We start from the raw sequence: 23,833 nt of genomic DNA on the forward strand, positions 1-23,833 counted from the left end.
ATGTTAATAACCATACAAAGTTAGTTGTAGTTACATTATACTTTCCTGAATTACTGTCCAAATAAGCTCATTTTTACTCAGAAATGGAAATAAAATGGTATTGATGTCCACATTAATCAAACACACTTTGCTCAAAAACTACCATAGTATCAAAGTCATATCTAATACAAAGTCATATCCAAAACAAGGCAATAATTTCAGCTTTCCCCTATAAGAATAGCAAAATGACCTTTTTTGGCCTAGCAAAATGTAGGGAGAAGAAATGAAAGTTTTAATTTCAAACAGTCACTTTAAAAGGGCATTTTTATCTTCTGTTTTGTAAGAGTCTTCTTTTAACAGAATAGAGTTTAGTTTTATGTCAGACTATATAGTTCAGTCCAGATTGCTAGATAAATTAAAAACTTGATCTTACACTGGTGTTCCTGACCCTTAGCCAATCTTTAATGTGTTTTAATAGTTTTCCACTATCTCACTGACTCATTCTGTAAATCAAACCTGCCTTCGTGAAATCCAGATGAGTGATATTCACTATTCCTTTTCCAGTCAGTTCATTAATATTGGCAAAGATTCCAGCTGTGTGTTTTGGGGAGTATTTTTCTCTATGTAGATATGTGTGTGGTATAATAATATTTCATTATTTTCTCTCCTGTTCACCAAGGACCTGGTATTCTCCTTCATTTACATTGACAGTGCCAAATATTGAAACAATCTCATCTGTAGAGGATTAAATAAAAAATAAAAATCCATCTTTTTGTGAAAATTTACTACTTGCAAAACTGTAATTTTGATTGTGGTAAGTGAACGTCACATGGCTAAAATAGACTTTTGGAACTAGAGAATGTAGGTTTTGGGGAGTTGTAGTCCATGAATAGCCCTGGCTTTTTTAATTTTGTCCATTGGTGCCAGAGCTAAATTTACTGGTGTTATTTATTTCAATGAAATAAAGCCAATAAAGCTTCTGTCCTCAAGTACCTTTCTGAAAATGTATCAGAGCCCCTTCTGTCACTGTGTCTCCACACTCTTTACTGACCTGCAAGATGACAGATAGGTCGTGCTTCCTCTTCGGAAATGTCCAGAAGCCGATATTGAATCAGTAGCATGATACTTAGTTCAGTAGAAAACTGGAAACATAGTGCAAAAATTTTGGATTTTGGTACTGTCAGCTGTATTTTTATTGATGATGTAATTAGTGGCATTATCCTGTATTTATGTTTATTGAACTAAGGTAATATGTGTAACAAAGATTTCCATATGTTTGGAACTACAGGACTATTTAGGAGATGGACACGTTTTTCCTGTTACTGTTTACACTGACACCCTCCTACTACTTCTTTTCTCTAGAGCAGTAATTCCACTGTAACTTTAACATACTTAAAGGGGAAAATCTACCTGCTCTCTCGGCCTCATCTGTGCAGATTGTCCAACACAGCGGTACTAATATCTGTGTGGCCACATTGTGAAGCCAGATCAGGGGAAGAAGTGAACTAATCTCCTTTTTTTTCTAAGAGTTTGTGGGAATGTTGGGATGTGAGCAGGGTAAAGGCAAGGCCATATATTTCAGTCGTGTGAAATTTCAGCATTTGTGTGAGATTGACTGGCTGTGACCACACTTAATCTTGTTTACTTTCTTCTGTGACTGTAGTTGAAAAATACCTCCTGAGGGTTTAGGTTTTTAACTTGAACGTGATAAATAACCAAGCTGTTCATGTTGCACAGATACCGTGTTCTTTGGTATGAAGTAGTTTGCATGTGTCTTCCCTCCTAATCCCTTTTTAAAGACACTTTAAGGTCAGTATACCTCTTGATATTGTAATATTGTGTGGCTTAAACCATCTAGAAAGTAGATAGCAAGAGCTCTTTTGGTCCAGCCTGCAGACATGCTCCTTCATATATACTATTTTCTGGCAGTATTTGTGCTTGATTCTGGTCTCCTGTGCTCTGCAGCAAACTAAACTTCTGCAACCATCTACAGCAACCAGCTCTTAATTTTGGATCATCACTAGGATAGTTAAGAAAGTCAGGACTTTCATTGAATATGAGGTTAGAGTGAATGCAATTATAGTTTCCATTTCTTCACAAGTGCCAGTGACAGTTTTCCTTCTTGGTCTCTTTTAGCCTGCTGCCAGACTTTCTACTTTTAACTTATCTTAATGTTGTCCCAGAGACCACTCTAACTGCACTGCAGAAATGAAAGGACACCTTGAGGGTTTGATTTCTGCGTAGGGGACTGTTTGCACTTCTGTCACCCTGAAAAATGTCCTTAGGCCTTAGGGGACTGTGAAATGCATAAGCCCTGAGGATTTCTGCTAAAGTGATCAGCGATGAAAGTTGGCATATAAATTGCCCTTGTATAGCTTCCCAGCTATGTACCCATGGAGTTAATTAGAACAATTCACACCTTACTGTGGTGGTTGTTTTCCTACATCTGCCAAAAAGCCGCTAACTTCACATTGCGGGTAATCCTCTGTTTACTTTAGGAAGGCTTTCTTCACTGTCCTAATTGCTAGAATTTGTAAAGGAAAGCTAGGGGTTAAGAGCACAATTACAAGCAATTGATTTCTAATTCATTCAGCACAGCAGAACCTGTGTAGTATTATTTTTGAGAGAATCACAGAATGGTTGAGGTAGGAAGTCTAGTTCCACCCACTTCCTCAGAGCAGAGTCAGCTTGTTGCTCAAGTCTGTGTCCAGTCAGGTTTTGAATATGTCCAGGGATGGAGACTCTCTGGGCAACCTGTGCCAGTGTTTGACCATGCTCACAGTAGAGAAAAGTGTTTTCTTATGTTGAAATGGAATTTCCTGTGTTTTAATTTGTGCCTTTGCCTCCTCTCCACTGGGCATCACTGAGAAGAGCCTGGCTTCATCCTTCTTATTCACCCCCCCCCCCCCCCCTCAGGTATTTATACAGATTGGGAAGATCCCACCAAGTCTTCTCTTCTCCAGGCTGAACAGTCCTAACTCTCTCAGTCTGTCCTTGTATGACAGATGCTCCAATCCCTTAATCATATTTGCCGGATTTCAGACTTCTTTGAAAGTCTGAAAGAATATTTCAAGATCCTGGCAGCAGCTTCTGTCCCTGTGATGGAAGAGCAATTTTTATTGCCAGTATAGTTGCAGAGGGAGTGCACGTGCATGTAAATTGACTTATATAGTGCATCCCCCCCCCCCCCCGCTTTATCCCATTATTAGTGCTTATGGTCATTTTATTTGCTTTCAGGTTTGCTCTGAGTTATGAGCTCTGCCCACCCAGGACATTAGATATTGCCTTCAGTTTCTTGATGATGAGAGTGCCTGACCCCTATTGGCTCCACGGCAGGGTAGAAAAGTGTAGAGTGGCACTTAATTCACTACGCAAGGCATGCTCCATCAGGCACTTGGTCCTGTTGCTCATTTCTGTCTCAGTATTTCTGTGAAATGTGCTTGTTGAAAGTGGTGCTAGAGGTAGATGCCACACTGCTGTCATCGCTGCCTGCAGCACATGATGGTAGGTACTCACTAAGCCTTGCAAAACCTGGTTCTCTCGGTCTTTAAAAGCACCCATTTAATTTTATTCCTCTTCCAGTACCTGTCTGGGGTAAGATTCAACCAGATACTCTTCTTTTTGTGTATGTGTGTGTATGTATGTGTGTGCATGTGTATAAATCCATGCAGGTACAGGAAAATGAATACTGGAGAGATCCCTCTGACAAATCCAACCTGTATGACAGCTTCATAGATGGTAGGAAAACTTTTGTGACAGCGTGGCAGATTGATTGGAGTAACTGATTTTAGTTCCTTATCTCCAGTGTGCATTTTACTTTCATTCTTCACACAAAAAGAATGTCTTTTGGGTATACATTGACTGGTGTACACTCTCTGTCTTCATGCTCTCTAGAAGGCTAGGGACTGTCAGCCATCGTGGTGACTCTCTGAAGTCTGATAGCAAGAGACAGATAGCTGGCAAGTTGTGGAAAGTGATTCTAGGAAGGTGAGATAGTTGGACTGCCATAGAAGTGGGCTGTGCTTGGCATAGTTCTCTAAAGCAAGACAGATTTTGCAGAATTTGTTCAACATAATTCAGTGCTAAACGGTGTGATAGTGGTTCTGGCTCTAGCATGTTTTTTATCTATCGCAGCCTGTCTTCAGATTCCCATGATCATCTGCCTGGGTGCAGCCTTCTTTCGCTATGCACCCAGCTGCCTTGACAACCGCTTTGCACTACAGTCATCAGGCAGAGGGTTCCAAATTTCTGGTTCATTTAATGGGATCATAACCAACATGGCTGCAACCGATTACAGCATTGCATTTCCCTTGCAGCTTATTCTGGGTCTGCTGCCAAACGGGTTTGCATCTAGTGCATGTGTGTTGCGGATCTTGAGCAGCCACACAGTCTTCATAACTAACAAAGTCCCTTTCAGAACTGGAAATATTATTATGCAGAACAGACCATTTCAAATCAGCAAATGGCCTCTTGCTCAAATATGCACAGTGTGTTCTTTGGCTAAAATAGGACAAGTGAAATGTGCAGCATGTGCATAGTTGTACATGTTTTAATTTTTTTCAACAATCAGTATTTATTGGCCATTCCCACAGCAATTAAGGGGAATGTGATCAGATCCTTCTGAGGAACACATGAAACTCCTGGTGAATTGGCCAGTCCCTCTCTCAAATACAACACATGCTAAATAGCAGGACTTTGCATGAATTGTTACGGGCATACGGAGTTCACTTCTTTTCCTTGTGAAGTCACTGTACTAATTATTTTGCCAATTATTTACAGGACCTTCAAGACGAAAGGTGTTAATTAAAATAGACAAACAGAACGATACACATTCAGGTCCATGTCTAATGGCTGTCTTGAAAGGCACTTGACATCTATTTGAAAATTTGTGATCCTTGTTTTATTATGGGCTGCCTTTATATAGGGTAACTTTTTTTCCCTCTAATACTGTGCAGTCTTTTCATACAGGCAAAAATATTTATTTTTATTTCATTTCCTTTTTACGTTTGTTCCTCCTAAAGCAGTATCAACCTCATGCTAAAGGACAGAAGAACAAAGTAATTTCACTCGGAACAGATACCTTCTGGTTTCATTCAGAATAAACCCAAACTAGACCCCATTTATGAAACCCAGCAAACCAAAAGTGTTAAATATCACCAACATCAAACCCAAAGCAAAGTGGCCAAAGGTAAATGTTTCATCCCACATGGAAAAATAAAACTTAGCAGTTGGGTTTTTTACCCTTTCAAACTGGGTAGGTTTTGGCATCTCTTAGCAATTTTTGATATGTTTTCTGAGTCTCTAATAGTTATTCAACAGCAAATTATTATTTAAAATAAAATAATTGTTGCTAACAATATTTTTAAATAAATATTTAGCACAAATGGAGGTCAGATTTGAGAAGGGCTTCCTGAGCCGCTACACTCATCCAAAGTACAGAATGAGAAATGTGGGATTTTGTCTACCTTATCTTCTGCTGGCAAGTGAATTCAGGACAACACAAGGCTGCCCAGCAAGTTCTTGGGACCTGTGTTTTGATGCAGGTAACAGAAGGCAACTTGGTGAAGAATGACCATGAAGTGATAGAATGTGGGTTTTGGGAAAGGAAGAAGGGAAAACCACGAAATAACAGCAGTTGGCTTCAGGAAGGGCAACTGTAACCAACTTGGAGATGCATATGGAAAGAAACCTAACAATAGTTGTTTCCAGGTCCTTAAAGAAACTTGACCTCTTGAGCTGAGTGAGGGTTTTGGCACTGCCTCCCACAACATGCTCGTAGTAAGCAGGGAAACTGAGAGTAGGTACAACTACACTTAAGTGGCTAAGTGTAGCTTTCAAACCCCGGGGATGACGTGCGGTTCTGCACGGGTCTGTGTTTGCTCTGGTATTAATCAGCCCTTTTATTAATGTCGTGGATCATAGAAGAGGAAGCATGTTTATTGAATGTCCTGGTGACACCATGGGTGCCATAAGCACTTCAGAGGGCAGAATTAGAGTTCAGTCTTATCTTGAAGAAACAGTCTGGAAAACAGTAGCCAATTTACTGAGGACAAAATTCTGTGCCTGAGGGAATGATTAGTGCTACAAAGAAAGGGAAGGGATGAATGCCCAGGCAGTGCAACTGTATGCAGACACTGCATGTAGAGCTGACATTGTATGCATTGCAGAAAGGGCAAACATTCAGCTGAGATGTCAGGAATGTTGTCTGTAAGGCACATGTGGTAATTCTGCTCTACAGCTGGAGCCCTGAATTCAATTTTGGGCTCTGTAATCCAAGACCAATGTGGAGGACAGCAGTGGTCAGAGGTCTAGAAAACAGGAGCTGTGCATAAAGGTTGAAGAATTTATTTTTATTTCATCTGGAGAAGAAGAGGGGAGACATGATAACAGTATTCAAATATGTAAAATGACAGCTTTGAGAGGAAAAAGAATAAACCTTGCCCATGTTCATGTGAGCAGAATAAGGAGTAACGGGTTTAAATGACAGCAGAGGAGATTTAAGTTGAACACCAGGTGAAACTTTCTAGCAGTGGGGTGGGTGGTTTTGTACTGGCACAACAGTCACAGGAGGCTGTGGAACCTCTGTCATGGGAGGGTCTTTAAAAAAATAAGTTAGACAAGCACCTGTCAGGACTGATGGGTATGTTTGGTGTGTGGCTGGTGTGCCTCCAGGCGAGGGAGAGACAAGATGGCCTCCTGAGGTACTTTCCAGCTCTAATTCTGTGATATAAATTCAGTAGCAAAACTATAATGGCGATTAAATACCCTCTTGAGAGAGACTTGATAGATGAGGCTTTTGGTTTATAAATACTCAGCATGCTGTGTTTTAGACTCTGCATCTTATTCAAACCCATCTATAGTTTCATATCCTCTTTTGTCTTCCTTAATATCGGAATCTTTTGTAAAAGTGAACATCAGCATTGAGTCAGACTGTTTCCTGAATATGAAACTGTTCCAAATACAAGCTCAACATGCAATAGAAAGACAGGGTTTAAAATTACTTTTCTCGCTCTGCAAAAGGAATTGGAACACAACATTCCTGACATTTCTTTTTAGAGTTACCTTGGGACTCTCCAGTCCTCACCTATCTTATCTCGTACAAGGTTGTCTTCTATAATATTTGTCTGCCTAAGAGTAAATTAAATGCAAAATTCATCAGGCTATTTGGACAGATAGATACATATTTATATAAATAAAAGACCATTGTCTAAAAATAATCTAAGCAAAGCCGAGAAGTTTTTTTTCTTCTACAGCACGATTTCAATCAGGGTACAAATTCACCCTACTGGTTGCTGGGTGTTTTAGTTGAGTTTGGGGCAGTTGTGCTGACTAGTGCCCTGCAAATGCAAGCTGAGCAGAAGGCAAATGGGAGAGTAGCAGAGAAGGAAGGAGAGGGTGGTTTGCGGGAGAGAGAGCAAGGAGAGAGGTAAATGTCTTAAAAGAATGAGTTAAGGGCTTCAAGGAAATGACAGATTGACTGCTTATCACTTGGGGAATCTGCAATAAAAGCAATAAGAACCGTTTTCTTTTACAGCAGCAACCACAGTACTGTGAAGGGTAGTGCCTTTCCCTGGCAGCTTGCTGAAACATGGAAAGGTGGATCTGGCTGAATGTTCACAGTTACTTTCATCTAGTTTTGACTCGTTTGTGTTAATTTAGTCAGCTCAGGAAGAGGGACTGAGTCTGCATTTGGGGCTTTATTTTGCATTCCCCTACTGAGGTTTCTGGTCACCAGTTTACAGTTTCTCTAGTACAGCAGCTTTTGCTTCACTAAAAAGGATGCAGAAGGCTGAAAAGAAAAATGTAGTCTGAAGGCCAATTTGTCTTTATTTGTATCTGAATTCTGGATGGGGAGTACTAGTGTTAGTCTCTGCAAAGTGCCCTAGATGTGTTATTACCTTCCCTCTATGAAAGAAAAGCCCCTATTTCAGGTGGATTTGCAAGTAGAAATTGGCACAGTGACAAAAACAAAAGAAAAAAAGGAAAATATGTACATACACCATAATGGTCCTAAATGTGCACAAATGTCTCTGAGTGATTTTTAAAAGGGTTTCTTAGGAAGTGTGTCTTAAGCAGAATTGTAGGAGAGAAATATAAAGGGTAGAAACTTATTGGCATTATGGAAATTAATTAGTTGTGGTTTAAAAATAACAACAGGACCAAATTATACTTTCATAAGTTCATATGAACTCGATGTTGTAGCACCCAAAATAAATGTTGCAAGCAGTGTAAATGGTTGAGCTAAACGTGAGGGCCACCTGCTTGGGAGTCCTTTAGAGAGCTTAGGCAAATTCGTTGTGGCACATCTTACAGTTACCATGAAGGTATTTTCAGGATGATATTCTAGCATTACGCTGAAATAAAACACATTGTGCAAAGATAACAGAGAGCACGTTATCAGATTATTGTCTTGACAATAGATGCAGAATTTAACTTTTATTTACAATAGCTATTATTTCTAAACAAGCAAAAAAGTAAAGTTACGATGCTGGAGCTCATTGCTACTGAAAGGATTGATTGTTCTCTTGGCCAACAACGATCAGGTAAGCTTTTAAAGACACTTTTGGGGGAGCGGATTTGTTGGTGCTTCCTATACCTTTCTTGCAGTGTCTCCACTTCCTCAATGAAAAAAATAAACCAGTTTCCATCTGGGCCACATTGCATTACTTTATAGTTATGAAACCAAACTGACCTTCTTCACTGTGGTAACTGAATGATTGAGGAACTCCTTCAGCCTGTGCAGTGAGCTACATGGACTCTTATATGACTACTACATTTTGGCCAGTAAATGCACAGCTCGGGGCCTTACTTTGCGTATGTCAGGAATTTTACATTGTTCTATTCTTTCTTATTGTGTAAGGGATGAAGTTACCACAAGACCATCCTGTTTCTGCTTTATGCTAAAGCAGTACAGTGGATAATGAAAGTTGGGCGAAATAGAAGGTGTTGTCCAGTGTTATCCTCAACTTGATGTCATAGTGTGTGTGTTGTAAAAATAATTTTCAAGAAATGACTGCAACATTACTGCAGCTTTAGGGTTCCTTAAAAATCTGCAACTCCAGTCGCCTTGCACAGAATTTACAGACTGATTTAAGTTTTGAACTGGGGATTTTCTTTCTTCTTGGTTGTTTTTTACATTTTGAGCTTACTACAGACAAGAAAAGCAAATCTCAAAGCTTTATAATGCAGATGAAGGTTATGATAAGCCTCACTGTTTACTCAGAAGTCTTCTGTTGTATAAGTGAAGTTAAAATAGGTGTTAGTTTTGATGCAAAGGTAGAAGGTGGGGAGTGGCCTTGTGTTTTGAAGTCAGTGTGTCCCTACCTTGTCTTTGCCTGGACTCAGGTTTTGTTGTTCTCACCCTGCTTCTGACTGTCCATTTTTGAGCAACAGGCTCAGTCTTAGCAGTGAAGTGGGCTTCACTGTTTTCCCATGTTCCTCTATGGAGGCATCTTTAAAGTTCATCTTTTATTTGTTTTTATTCTTTTCACAAACCCCAACATCTTTATCACTTCTCAGTGACCTTTTTAAGTGTTGTTGCCTATCATTGCACAACGAAAGACTTCCATGCACAATATTAATGTTTCTTTTTGTGGGTCCTGCAAGCTCCTTATTGAAATATTTCCAGCTTTCATGGTTGATGTTTTTAGAAAGAGCAACTTAAGCACCATGCTACTAATATAAAAAATCACTTGGGTTCTATTTTCTTCCATATCAAGGATTTTAAATTATCATAACATTACTGCTTTTTACCATACTCCATAGTAATGTTAGATATTTGCAAAAGCATTTGACAAAAAAATAAGAGCATTAGTTGGTAAAGTTTTTTATTTAGCAAGGAGACTTTCTCTGCTTCCTCTGTGCAGTTTTTCTGTCATTCAGATTGTCTGATTACGTGCAGTTTTTCAGGACTTACGAAACGAAAAGTACATGTCCCCCTCACAAGTGGAACTAGGGTTCTTTTATTTGAGCAGTAATTTTGTGTTAATATTTATTTGTTATTATTAGAGTATTATTAAATCCCTCCAAATAACTTCTCATGCTTGACGCATGTTGTGACTGAGAGCATGACTACATAAACCCTTCCTTTGTTCATGCTTTGAACATGCTAGCTTGGGCACAGGGCTCTGCTGCCAGTGCTAGATGGCTCCCAGGCTGGTGCAAACTCCCATCTGGGCAGCCCACAACATACACGAGGGGACTTGGGTTTCTCTGGACAGATGCCCCTGAACTGGCATTAGAGGGGACAGCACTGACTGCTTTTAATAGCTTCAAAAAGGCATTAAAAAAAAACACCACAAAGGGGTCAGGCAAACCAGCTTGCAGTTTCGGCTGAAGCTTGAGATTAAAAACCAAAAGTTTTCTTACTACCTTTTTGTTTGTTTGTTTTGGGGGGGGGAATACAGAAAATTTTTATGCCAAAAAAGCAGTTGCTTATCTCTGGCTAATAGTGGATGAGTCTGCTCACAGTAAAAGATAGATCCTAAAATAACACCAGACAGGTTGCTGTGATGCTGGTGGTGACAAATGAAGACTACAGGACCACTCAGGATCACAGATACCTTAGATAAGTTGCAAGACATATCTTACTCAGGAAGTACAGTATCTGGAAGGATTCCACCATTTATTTTAACTGACTTACTAGAAATAAGAATTCTGGTGCCACAAATAAAACCTTTGTGAAAGTAAGTTGGGAAAGGAGTAAGATATATAGCATTTGGAGCGCTGCAGTTTCATATAGTCAATATATTTTTGAGCTTGTGAGCCTTTTGCAGGCTTTCAGCAAACAAGCTTGCAGCAGAGCCTTAATTACATATTTCACAAAAGGAGTTCTCAATTTTTAAATACAGTGTGCTTGCCAGAGGTGATAGATGAACATGTAAGTGGAAGGCTCCAAAGCAATAAAATACATCTTTGATGATGGGGACACTGCAGAAAGTAGGAAGACATTATAATAACATAGATGAATGCAGACAGAAGAAGGAAAGAAAATTTCTTTGACCAAATAAATGTTGTTAAAGCAGTTTTCATGATTGCCTGACCCGAATACCTTGTTTCTGAATAAATCATTTCTTGAACTTTTTGTCTTTTAGACATAAGAAAATAGAAATAACCTTACAAATGGAACAAGTTTTTGTGACATTCATATAGCACTGCATACAGTATATTTACCTCTTGGGTAAATGTGGGGCGCTTGAAAGATCGCGAAAGACAGGCTAGCAGCAATCCACTTCAGGCTGGTAGTAACCAAAAGTTATCTGATGACTGTTTAATGTCCTATGTCTTTCAGAGCAAAGTGAAGTGCCGTGCTGTGGGACATCTGCATTACTGGTAGTGTTCATCCTCTTGCCATGAGCTCATAGAAACCTGGTTACCTTGTCCAGCACTGTTTCTCACTCATTTTATCCATTTTCTGGTTTGGTGGAATTTTTTAGATGCATTCTCCCATGGGAGCTTCCTTCTGCATCTCGTATTCTTCGCATCAAGTTTTATCCCCTGGAGTATGAGGAGGGAGGTACTGCACACTTCCTCTCCTTCTCTTCTGTATCAGCTATCATCTGCCTTTTCCCAACTCGCCTCCTGTTCTGAGTTTGGCCGTCTCTCCCTCTTAGCTCTCAGCCTCACCCATGTCACCAGATCCTCTGGACATCTAACTTTTCTTGATCACATTTAGCTTGCAAGCAGGATTGATTGAAAATAGTCTAACCACCACTGTCTATTTGCTCCTTTCACAGTATTTCTGCTCATTTCATTTTCAAAATTACTTCCCTGATTTCTTCTTGACCATCTGTGTGGTGTCAAACTGTCTGAATAACCCAAAGTATAAATATGACATACACTTCCAGAAGAATGGAGAGATAATAAATTTTGACCTTTCTTGTTATGGCTCATCAGCACCTCTCACTTCCACCTCTTTAAGGAATACTTATTGCAAAGGACAATCTATTTAATTTATATCTGGAGGGTTCCATGTGACCATAAGGATCTGCCCTTGTGGATTTTGTTGCTTCTGAGGTCTATGGAGGTGTGAAGATGAAACAGAGAAGCAGATGTTTAAATGAGTTATAGGATGTGAGAGCAGACAGTAAACCAGCAAAAGTTAGAAATACTAATTTATCTTCTCTGAGTGACGCTTCAGCATACTCTGTTTTCTTAGCTTTGTCTTTTTCAGTTAAATAGTGGTTTCATTCTTTCAGTTATTAGTATAAAGCTGTAAAGGTAGGCATAGCATTGAACAAGAGATTAAAACATAATGTAGTATAAACACTGTGAAGCAGTGATTGAAAAATATGTAAGCTAAGTAGAAGAAAATAAGTAATCAAAGTACCACGTATCAGAGTCCAAATCCAGTCCCTGGGGAACTTTTTGTGCATGACAGCTACTAGCAGTCAGAAGGCTGATTTGGTGACTCTAGACAGTTACTTATGTATTCAGGTCACACTTTGTTCTCTTCTTCAGTTACAGCTTCAACCAGATATGGTATCCTCTCTCAGCATTTCTTGACAAAAGTCAAGCTAAAGGCTTTTCAGAAGGGGTGGTTAATGCACTCTCCATATTGATATTACCAGTTTGAGGATAAGAGAAAAAAATCACTAAATGTGAAAACTGAAAATACATACATGTTCAGAATTATGCCCAGCAGCTTAGTAAAGGGGTAAATAGTAACTTTCTCAAGCTGCTGGGCTTTGTTTGCCAGAAATCAATCTATCTGGAGGGGCAGGAGGAGGGAGAGAACAGTATTTCTGCAGTTGGTGTGCACCTTATCCTCACCTCAGGGAAAATACAGATGGTGACAGTCCCGGCAGTTTCTAACCTCATCTTGGATGATCAGCTTTACACAGCTACTCGTTATGAAGTTGACTTGGGATTAGTAGGGAAATGATACCAGGTGACACAGAAGGGCAGGAAAGGTGTCCCTAAAGATGTATTTCACTAAATTTCATTGAGAATTAAGTTTTACCTTTACATAAAATTTTTAGCTCTTAAGACTTCTATGCAAAACGATTTCAAAATAATTTTATTACTAGCCTGTAATATACTGAGTCTTAATCTTCCTACTACTTTTTAATGATCTACTGGAGAACTAAGCATACTAGGCATATTTTGGTTTAGACTCCAAAACCCATACAGAAAGGCAGTTTATTACTTAATAATTTCAATATTATTTTGCCATGTATGCTTTTCTAACACAGACGTTTTGGAATTTGCTGTGGAGTATTTGTTTAAAGCAGAAATCTTACATCAAGTCCTCCCTCCCCTTCATTTTAGTATAGGGATGTCATCGTGAAAGAGAGATTTCTGTGGGACATCTCTCACAACGGTGATTTATTATTTAACATTAGTTGGTCTCAGTCCATCTTCTTCCTGGCCACTGTGTAAGATATTCTTAAAGGATAACAATGCTGACTGTCTTGGTAGCGTGCTTTGGGATACACAGAGAATGCTGTGCACAAACCAGTATTATGGTCTCAGAGTCACTGGACTTGTACTCACTTCGCAGAAAACGCCATTCCCCGGCATTAATTAGAGACAGAGCCCAAGGACTGAATGTGGATGTTGACTCACCTGATTCTTCAGGTCACTGGCGAGGTCAGTTGCTGGGTATGTTCTAGGAAGACTTCTGGATCACAGTATGGACACAGAGCTCCAGTTTCCAGGCTGCAGACAAAGCTGCCCAGAGGGTATGGTGGGTGGAAGTAGGTGGTTTCCCTAGGAGCTGAGAAATCTTCCATGAAGTGCTGAGGTTCCTGTTGCACCAGAGACAAACTCTGGTTTGCCATGAACAAGCTAAGCAGCTTGCTGAATAGAAAAAGCACTTTGCTACAGAGAGAAGATTCAGTCGAAGGAGAAGAAAGAAGCACTGTAGTTAGGACTCCAGGAATAAATCTTTAAAGTAAATGCAAGTACTTTCAAAACACCTACAGCATCCTCTTTTGCATCAATGAAAAATATGCAGCTGCTTTGCAAGGGACTACCTTTCACCAGCTCGAGATAATCAGAAAGCTGATATTTTTCCAGCTTCCCAGAACTGATAGCTATAAATCCACCATAGGGAAGAGAATATTATATTTCTTAAGAGATAAAAGAGGGGTGATGACTGATGCTGAAGTGAATCATTAAGAGACGTATTTACTTAATTGAACCTGCCTGTTTGGTATGTGTCCCAATTAATTCAATTTTTGTTGTGACCATATTGAAGCAACCTACACTCTTGTGACCTTCTCTTATAATTATTACCACATTCCTCTTTTGATTATGTACTCAAAAAGCTTTGCTAAAATATCTGTAGCTTTAGTACAGAGTCAGATTTTTCCATTGTTTAGATCTCAAGGATAGTAACAAAAAGAATCATTCTTTGTTGAAGTTCTTGGAGGTTATGGGTCACTTACAGCCCTTAGGGGATAGGGGGTCTTCCTTTTTAATTTCACAGAATTACTATTTTGAGTAGGCAGAAGTTGTTCTCTAACTAGAAATTCTTTTAAGAAAAATGTGTTGTTGGGTGGTAGCACTCAGAGGTGCCTCATAATTCCTCTGGTCTGCTGAATATTGTACATATTATTACAGGGTCACAGAAGAAAGTAACAGCAGCTGAAAAGGGGCTGGCAAGTACGACCATCCCTAAACTTGCTGAAATTGCTATGTGGAATCTCTGCCCCAAATGAGGCATTGTTTTTATTATTGCTTAAATTAACTACAGTATTTGACAGCTCTTTGCATAAACCACAGCGGAGCCGTCTGGACACTTACCTGTGAAGGAGAGATTCCTTCAGACGTGGCAGTCAAATTTGCAGTGATAGGTGACTCTGTCAGTGAAGGATTGCCTGTACAAGGAGGGTGTTTATTCCTCAGTGCTTCTTCGGATGAAGATTTGGCTGGTCTCTGCCAACCTCCACAATAGTAACTTACACTCAGTAAGATGTTTTTGTACTCCTGTACTCAGCTCCTCTCCTCCTGTTTACCTCAAAATCCCAGCCAAATGGTTTTTCTCATCACGGCATGCACACATGCACTGGTGGAGCTAGTTCTGGGCAGCAATCCCACAGGCGGTGTCGGTTTAGAGAAGGGTGCTCTACATGTGGGATCTTTCCTTCCAGTGGAAATAGAAGGTCTTTTACCAGAAGTAAGTCTTAAACCAAGCCCCCTCACCACTGGCTGTTGTATTTGGAAAGCTGCTGGGTACCCTTGCAATTTTGTGCACCGCTTACAACAGAGGTCCCTTCTCCTCAAGCAACAAGACCTTTGCAGAGAATATTTCTTTACACAAGGCTTGCTGATACCGTTTCTCTTATTGAGCTAAGTGGTATCACTGCTACCCCCTAGTCTCCATCAGCTCTCTGCTCCCTTCTGTCCAGATCAAAACTGGCCATGCTTTTAACTTCTTGAAGCACTGTGTACCTTTTTTTCTCTTCCTCATTCCCAGTCCTTTTCTCTCTACTTCCTTACGGAGTGCCTTCATGTCTGTGTTTTACGCTGTGTGTAGGTTTGGGGTTTTTTTTTGTATGGCAGACTCTCTGTGTTCCTGAAACAATTAAAAACACTTCTTTAAAGGTAATGGCTTGCTCTGGGTCTCATTTTTTCAATGGATGGCCCTCTAAGCTGCTGGGGATTTTGATGCCTGAGGACAGCAGGTGCTGGGTAGATCTTACCCCAGATGCCACCCACTCATTAGTGTGCTATGTCCTCTTGGTTTACCGTTTGTCTGAGCAATCTTCTGTTCTCCTTCAATGTAAGACTGCTCATGTAGCAAAAATTCTTGCATCAGTAGAAGAGAAAAGGTTTGGAAATCTTCCTTCAGCCATGAATAGTAACCCAGTGTAAAATAGACCACCGTCTCAGACCAGGCCTTCTTCATGCAGCAGGCAAAGGTGGGTGATTGAAAAAGCCAAAGGAGTGGTCTTGCCACAAAAACGGAATTAGAGGTTAATGCTTTGCTCTGCTAGCTCTTGACTTTCTCTCTTTACATAATCTGGTTTAACTCTTTGACTATATCTATGTCTAGAACACTTTGACTAAGTGTTCTGCTTTAGAGTACATATGAAAGATGCTGTATGAAAGATTAATTGCCTTTTCACATGAACTCATATGCCAGATTACACAGCATGCAGCCGAGGTGTTGCATTTTATATGACATCTACAGGACTCTATTGAATGAAATCTGCAAGTTCTTAAAATATGACTTTCTGTTTATGTGGTTTTTGGCATAGAAACAGAAAAGCTGGCGCTGGAGGTGGGAAATGGATTGCCATCCTGGAAATTTAACGACCAGCTCTTTCCCTGTGACGTGTGTGGAAAAGTGTTTGGTCGACAGCAGACTCTGTCCCGGCATCTCTCACTGCACACAGGTAAGCCGATGCTTTGTGGTTGGTTGTTACAGCAGTGAGGAAATCTGTGTGTTCATCATGGTTTGTTTAACTGGAGGGGAAAGAAGGTAAGCAGAAGAGCGTGTGAGCCATCCTCAGCTCCTTGCACTCAGGGCAGAGCCAAGCGCAGAAACAGGACAGAATGTCAGAGCGGTGTTCAGGGGATTAACTAACATTTTATTTCTTTACAGCCTTCTTGTAATTTATCTTTACAAAATGTGTGAATTCAAGTTTGTCCAGGTTCCAGCAGACCAGCCTGTAGATACCAACTGGTTAACCAAGCCTGTTAATGGAATTCTGAAGAGAAGGCACAGCTTTTCTTACATTCACCTGATGAGCTTTTTAAATGTCACTGAACAACAAAAGATTTGGCCTTGGTGTTTCAGATCTGGTGAAACTGAAAGGATTTAGTATCTGTCATTCATCTTTCCTCTCACCATCCAGTTCTCCTGAGAGGAACAGGGGCTGTTCTACCCCATACCAACTTTCTTAAAGTGAATCAGCTTTGTATCAACTGAGACTAACAGAGTTTTTATACGGAAGATGCACCTTGTTTGCCTGCTGAGGTGCACTGCACAAAATAAGACTTGAAAGCAAGAATTTCTGATGCAGTGCTGAAAAATACTGTTGGTATAATGCCAATGTATGTTGTACTGTCTAGTAAAGCCATGCTGAAAATGTTCAAATGCTGTGTTCCGTGGCGTCATGGGATTTTCTTAGTTCTAAGCTGCTCTATTCAATGCCTTTCCCTTAACACTTGCAGCATTGTATTTCATATTTACAGCAGCAGCTCCTCAAAGGGAAAGGTTGTAAAAGCTGACGTAATGTTTGGTTATTTTAATCAACTCTTTGCAAAATAAAGCTTGGCATGTACAAAAAATGTGCTGCCAGAATTTAGAAATGTTTAATTTAAAATAAAATAATTTTTATTGTAAATTGTTTAAGTTGTGAAGCATCAGAAACTCATGATGAATTTGTTTATTTCTTCAACTGTTCTTTGAGTTTTTTTCGTTGGTGTTCGGAACTGGCCTAATGAAAGTGTTCCCTTTCCTCCCCACCCTCAGATTTTAATACGAAATCATCAACCACCAACTCTCTGCAAGTGATCACATGGGCAACCTCAAGGATAACCAGACCCCAAAATCAAATAAAACATGCTAAGTAAAGGAAGCAGATGTAGATTATTGACCTGTTTCTCTACTGGCTGTGCTGCAGCTCTCAGAGCAGCAGTTGCCCCAGTTTTCCAAAGTTTTATATTATCTGACTACAAATGGTAGAGCAAGTTAAAAAAACTAGCCCTAAACTACCTCCAAATGAGTTTTTTTCTGAGTAATTGCTGTGAACTCCTTTAAGTTTCCAAAATGTTGAGCTTTGAAAGTACCTCATTCTGAAAGCTGCTTGGAGAAACCCAAAGGAATGCATACTTGGTTATTGGAAGCTTTGAAAATAGCTTGCTTCAAAGTGAAGTATACATTTAAGGTTTTCTGTTTCTTTTTCAGAAGAGAGAAAATACAAATGCCACTTGTGCCCCTATGCTGCTAAGTGCCGTGCTAACCTGAACCAGCACCTGACCGTCCATTCTGTGAAGCTGGTGAGTACAGACACTGAGGACATTGTCAGCGCTGTCACTTCTGAAGGCAGCGATGGAAAGAAGCACCCTTATTACTACAGGTGAGGACCCAGACAAGGGCTGTGCACCAGATGCTGGCATCTGCATGTCTTGCCTGCCTGCTAAGGACGTGTTACAGGGCCACCCTTCTGGTGTTGGAGGGTGGAACTGCGATGAAAGTTTTTGTCTTGCCCGTATCTGACCTAGGCTAAGCAGCAAAACCCAGTTGGCTGCCTCATGCTGTTTGACTTGGCTAGCCATTGGGAAAGACTCTGGGGTTTGGTGTGGGTTGTTTTTTTTCTAAATGGCTTTGGGAGGCAGATGGGCTTTTAGAAGCCTCTTTAACTTTTTATGCAGTGTTCATTTAAGTTTTGTGTTTGGAAACATCCCATTGCATACACAGATTCACGGCAAATCTAAAGCAGCGTGCTTCCAATTGCCTCTGACGACTCCATTGTTTTCAGCCAAATCTATGAAATCAAATAGTAAAGCATAATAAGAATTGTTGTATCAGTATACACGTTTCCTCCATTTGCTAGAGGGATATGTGGTCAGTGACCGACATGATGAAAGAAAGAAAACCTTGAGGAGAATTTGTCTGAAAAATTGAAAGGAATTGCCCAGATGAAATGGATGTTTGGACATTCTCCTTGTTGTATCCACTGTTGTGCACTCTGCAAACGGTGACAGGCACTCTAGTGGCCAAGCAGATTACCAAATCACTCTTACTTTTAGTCAAAGTGCCAAGAGCAGATTTAATTACAAAATCATAGAAGTAAGAAATAAATGAGACCTGCCGGATTAGATTATCTAGTCCATCCCCCAGGGAAAGCAAAATAGTGCCCTAGAGTATATGCCTTTTTAAAATGTTTTTGGCTTGTTTTAAATGTTAATGGCCTAATCAAAGCAAGAGGAGGACTCTGCAAAGAAAGTTAAATTAAAGGGTCCTTTCCATTGCCTCTCAATATCACTCTGTTTATGCACTGGCTGTGAAATCTGTATCCCTGCTAATTATTTGCATAGCTGATGACTGCTGTTTTCCAGTCAAGCATAAGAAATGTTTGAACCCATTTTTACTTGCTTACACTGAAACTGCCAGGCAGTTTTGCACAGGATCCCAGTTTGGCATGGGAACCATTCCAGGGCTTGAAAATAACTCCTGGAGTGTGCAGCAAGCTCTCCGTTTGTCAGTGTATCAGCCGTACTAAACATCTTGGCAAAGCTGCAATGCCTCTTATTGCCCAAAGGAATCAGCTAGGTGATGCGCAGCATCTGGAATCTGTAGTTTTTAATTAACTTTATGATTATTTAGCGTCATTATAGCATGTACAGGATTGTTGCATTGTGCCTGCCCTTAATCACGTTGGCATGGCCATCAGTTCAAAGGCAGTTCAGCAGACAAAAGAATTTTGCAGTGAACCTTCAACAGTGAGGAAGAGAAGAAATCTGTGCAGTGAGTTTTTTCTTGCAAATTCAGGGAAAGGCAATATGCTTCTGTTTGTGGTTTGGTTTTTAATATTTTTTACTCTTGAACTCCCTTCTGCCTGCAGCTGTCATGTGTGTGGGTTTGAGACGGAGATGAATGTCCAGTTTGTCAGTCATATGTCTCTCCACGTGGATAAAGAGCAGTGGATGTTCTCTATTTGCTGCACAGCATGCGATTTTGTCACTATGGAAGAGGCAGATATGAAGGCTCATGTCAACAGCAAGCACACAGGTGATGATCCCTCTCTCCCAGCTGCAGTGATCTCTCTCTTGCTTTTTAGGTGCAACCTTCACAGTTCCCATTAGCACTCTACTTTCACTGAAATGCTTGCTAATTAAGGCCTGATCTCTCAAAGTTGAAGTGAATTGGACTCCAGCCAGCCAGGCAAATAATCTGGTAGTGCGGATCAATTTTCAAGCTTAGCGAAATAAATGAAGGACTACTTAGCCCTCCTTCTTCCTATTCCCCTTATCCCCCAAATCCCCTCTCCTGTTGAAGTCAGCATAGTTTGTTTGTTTTTCTGACTGGTTTACTATTTCATCAAAATCCTGGTTTGACTTCAGTGATGATAAGGTGACTTTGAGCACTAATTGTGCATACCTGGCTGTAAGTTTGAAATACACAATATGTTGAGCTTCGCTCTTCAGTGTGTTTGCCTCCACAGACTAACAGTTTGGAATTTCACGCTGATGTTTAGTTGACGCTGTGATTCAGCAATACCGTAAATGTAACTTTATATTAAATAACAGAACAAGTCATGTGTTCTCTCCCTGGTCCTGTTCAATTAATAGCCAAAGATAAGAGTAATAGCAGTTTTTAGACAAGCTCCAAATGCTTAGTCCAGCTAATGAAGTCTGGCATAATTTAAGGAGAAGAAAATTAGAATCCTTTTAATTAATTTCTCTTATAACACCAGGCAGAAGCATTTTGCTGCCACAAACTACTAACAATTGTGTTGACAATACTGAACCTGAACTGCATGCAGCACAATTTTTCCATTGCTAAATTGCTTTTCCTGTCCTACCAGGAATAAAATTGGGAAAACAGCGAGGGGTGGAGAAGGACAAGGGAGAGAACAATACAGTTGTTTGTGATCACAGATACATAAGTTAAATGTAACTACAGAAATACAAACTACTGGAAAGCTTTCAAGGGATTTTATGCTTGGATAACTCTCGGCACTACTCCTCTATCTGAGTGTTTGCATCCAATTCCACTTCATATACAGGAAGTCAAGGGAAATGAGAAATGCCACCCATAGCCACATGAAAAGCTTGCATTGGAGCTCAAAGCTGAGCTGTACTCTACTGTATCTTCCCATCATGGCTAAAAGATCGGAGCTGCTGCTTGTCTTCTAAAGAAAGACAAAAAAACCCCTTGTTCTTCCTTTACCCTGTCAAACTGAGCCATTCAGCTGGTGATACAGCCAAATGCTTACACATTTAGCAAATACAGAGAGTAAAAAATAGAATGGATTTTCTGGGTCACTTGACTCCAGTCCCTTATCCTGTGATGTTACCAAGTCATAAAAGGCCTGTTTGTAAGGATGTTGGCATATGTTTTCAAGCAAGTATAACTGTTTTAAACCAACTACTATGGACAGGTAGCTGCAGATTTTCCTGCACTGAAGATTAGGGACCTTTTTAAAATTTCCAGCATGTCTTACTGATAATCAGAATACACACATGTTGTTCTTGTGCCAGAACTGTCCTTTATCTGAAACAGCAGTCCACCTCTTGCTCCCTCCACCTTTCTTCCCTCCTTCCACAGTACTTATTCCCTTAGTATATTTATGGAGAGCAACCCTCTCCCCTCTAAATGTACATTGAGCCTTTTCTTAAATGAAACACAGTTTTCTTACTGTATCAATCCCTCACAGCATATGTTCTTGTTAGAACCCCTGCTCTCGACATATGCAATCACAGCTGTACATGGTGAAATGAAATAAGTAGTGGTGGCAGTGTAAAACAGCAGCAGCTACTGGGAATAGCTCACACAATAATATTCTGTGATCATATTTACCTTCCTTGAAGGCTTTCTCACACTGATTGTTCATATTCATCCCCTGTTCTGCTCAAATTCTTCTTTTGTTTTCCGTGACTGTTCCCAACTTAAGCACTCCTCATTTGTAGCAAAAATTCTTGTTACTGGCCCTTCAGGTCATAACCTTGTACTCTGTACTATTAAATTTCATTCCATTTCTATTACTCTGGTCCCCAAGGTCAGTGAATCTTTCTATATGATATCCCAGTCATCCTCCCTATTGACAGCTTGGGTCATCGGATTTCATTAGTGCATTCCTACATTTTTATCTTAAAGGTGCCGCTCATCAGTTTAAAGCTAGGCACATAGGAACTGGTGTTTGCAGAGGCCTTGATCAGGGGACTTAGCACATAGACAATACAAAGTTCTAGTAAAGTCTCTTTTTTAACACAGCTCTGATTAAACTAAGAAAGACATAGGTGGGAGGTAATAATTTGCCCATCCTTGCTTTGCTGGCTCATGGCAGCTTTCACATGAGAACTCTCACTCATGTTCATTTCTATTGTGTGATAGGGTTTGGGATTTGAACATCATACATTTATTGCACACACAAGGAAACTCTGATGGGCTTCAGCTTTAGATCCGGTTAAATAACTTTTTTTTCAAATTAATTATCTTCAGTAAGAGGTCCTAATAAAAACAGATAAATCTTGAGACCACACTGTTATCTCTTAACAATCATTACTGAGGATGCTCCTCAGTACGATGAGTCAGATTATTCTCCTTTGCCCTTCCTCCCAGATTCACCCATTGGACCCACATAAACAGAAAGGTGGGGGAAGTTTAGCTTGGACCAGTAGGCACTTTTGGTTTCCGCACCCCAAACCTACAGAAGCTCTGTTTCCTTTCCAAGTGACAAGTTCTTCATTGTTTTTGAACTCTGAGCTAATCAAAGTGTTTTCTTGGGATTTTTTCAGCCTGGTAATGAGGTAGAGTTGCATGCTTCCTTCCCACTACCATTACTGACAGACTCAACTCTAGGATAAACTGAGAGATGTACTGTTTTAAACGCTAATAAAAAGGAAGGAGGTGCAACTATGATCTTTTAACAGATCAATTAATTTCAGACTCGTTTGTAAGCATGTTTGAATTAACTGTAAATATTTTCCCTGAAATTTAAAACTGGATCATTGAGATTCCATCTAATCTGCTGTACTAGTTATTGCTCTCTATTCTTGTTTTTCAGCTGAAGAGAGGAAGACACCCAGTGAATCTAACAGTCCATCTTCATCTTCGCTGTCAGCACTGAGCGACTCTGCCAACAGCAAAGAAGATGCAGACATAACCCCAAAAACCAAGGGTTCAAACAACCTGCTAGTCATTTCTGTAGTGCCTGGTAGTCAGACCTCAGTGAACACTGAAGAGAAGTCAGAGAAAGGTGAAACACTGTTAAACAAATACAAACTGTCACCTTCTATGCAGTCGATCTGGCCACAATGCAAGGAATATATTTTCTTGTTTTATTTTTCAGGCTTTGAATGTGTTTTCTGTAACTTCATCTGCAAAACAAAAAATATGTTTGAGCGCCATCTGCAAATCCACCTGATCACACGGATGTTTGAATGCGATGTGTGCCACAAGTTCATGAAGACACCTGAACAATTACTGGAGCACAAGAAATGCCACACTGTCCCCACCGGTGGGCTCAAGTAAGGAAAGCAAGTACACAAACTTTTACTGTGTTAAGCACCTCTAATACTGTAAGGACAGGACAAAAGGAAGTCAGTTGGAAAGGGTTAGTTAAATGCGTGATAATCCAGATTTGGGGCTTCCTTTTGTTTAGATGACCCAAGCTCAGTCCTCTAGTGTAGGCCTGTATCATTACAGCAGATCAGTAAGCTAGCAGCAGGTGTAGTATCCACTGGTCTTAGAGCTGTAACAAACTGTGGTCCTTCCCCTTTTCAAGACAAATAGGAGACAGTATGTGATGGGTCCTACAGAGAATGAGGCAGCACTACACAGAGTTGTTGGCAAACTATGAGGGTTTTTTTTTTCCAAGGCATCAAAGGAGAGCACACAGCACAGGCTCTATTCTGCACCTGGCTCAAAGAAACTAAACCCTGCATAGTCTCTGCAACTAGGTATGAAGTTACAACCTTAAAGGTTATAACCTTTGTAGACTCTAAGGCAAAGTCAGTCCTCTCCAAGAATTAATAACTTTGATGCTTTCTGCTTTGGTTTGTGTGGCCCAAAATGATCACTATTGTATAAATTAGCATGTAACGAGTAATACACTCTCTTAAGAAAAAAGCCCTTTGGCTTTTGCTAAGGTGGTGTCCTTTAAGGTCTGTTGGTGCAGAGCAGTGTTTCTAGAGAATGAGCGTGCCCTTACGTCAAGGTTGGACCCCTGAGGGA

General features: G+C 40.2%; 1 protein-coding gene across 6 annotated transcripts in view; it reads left to right on the forward strand.

Moving 5' to 3' along the window:
* Window positions 1–23,833, forward strand: part of ZNF827 (zinc finger protein 827) — a 115,821-nt gene that overhangs the window by 86,035 nt on the left and 5,953 nt on the right. For all 6 annotated transcript variants that reach the window (XR_012651577.1, XR_012651574.1, XR_012651579.1 and 3 more), the window contains exons 9-13: window positions 16,185–16,322; window positions 17,840–18,011; window positions 19,500–19,666; window positions 22,665–22,856; window positions 22,950–23,127. Coding sequence is in view for 3 of the 6 variants with exons in the window: in XM_075035286.1 (XP_074891387.1) it covers window positions 16,185–16,322; window positions 17,840–18,011; window positions 19,500–19,666; window positions 22,665–22,856; window positions 22,950–23,127 (847 nt within the window). In the remaining 3 variants the exon portion in view is untranslated. The remainder of the gene's footprint in view (window positions 1–16,184; window positions 16,323–17,839; window positions 18,012–19,499; window positions 19,667–22,664; window positions 22,857–22,949; window positions 23,128–23,833) is intronic.

Source organism: Buteo buteo, chromosome 1 (assembly GCF_964188355.1).
Source record: "Buteo buteo chromosome 1, bButBut1.hap1.1, whole genome shotgun sequence".
NCBI lineage: Eukaryota > Metazoa > Chordata > Aves > Accipitriformes > Accipitridae > Buteo > Buteo buteo.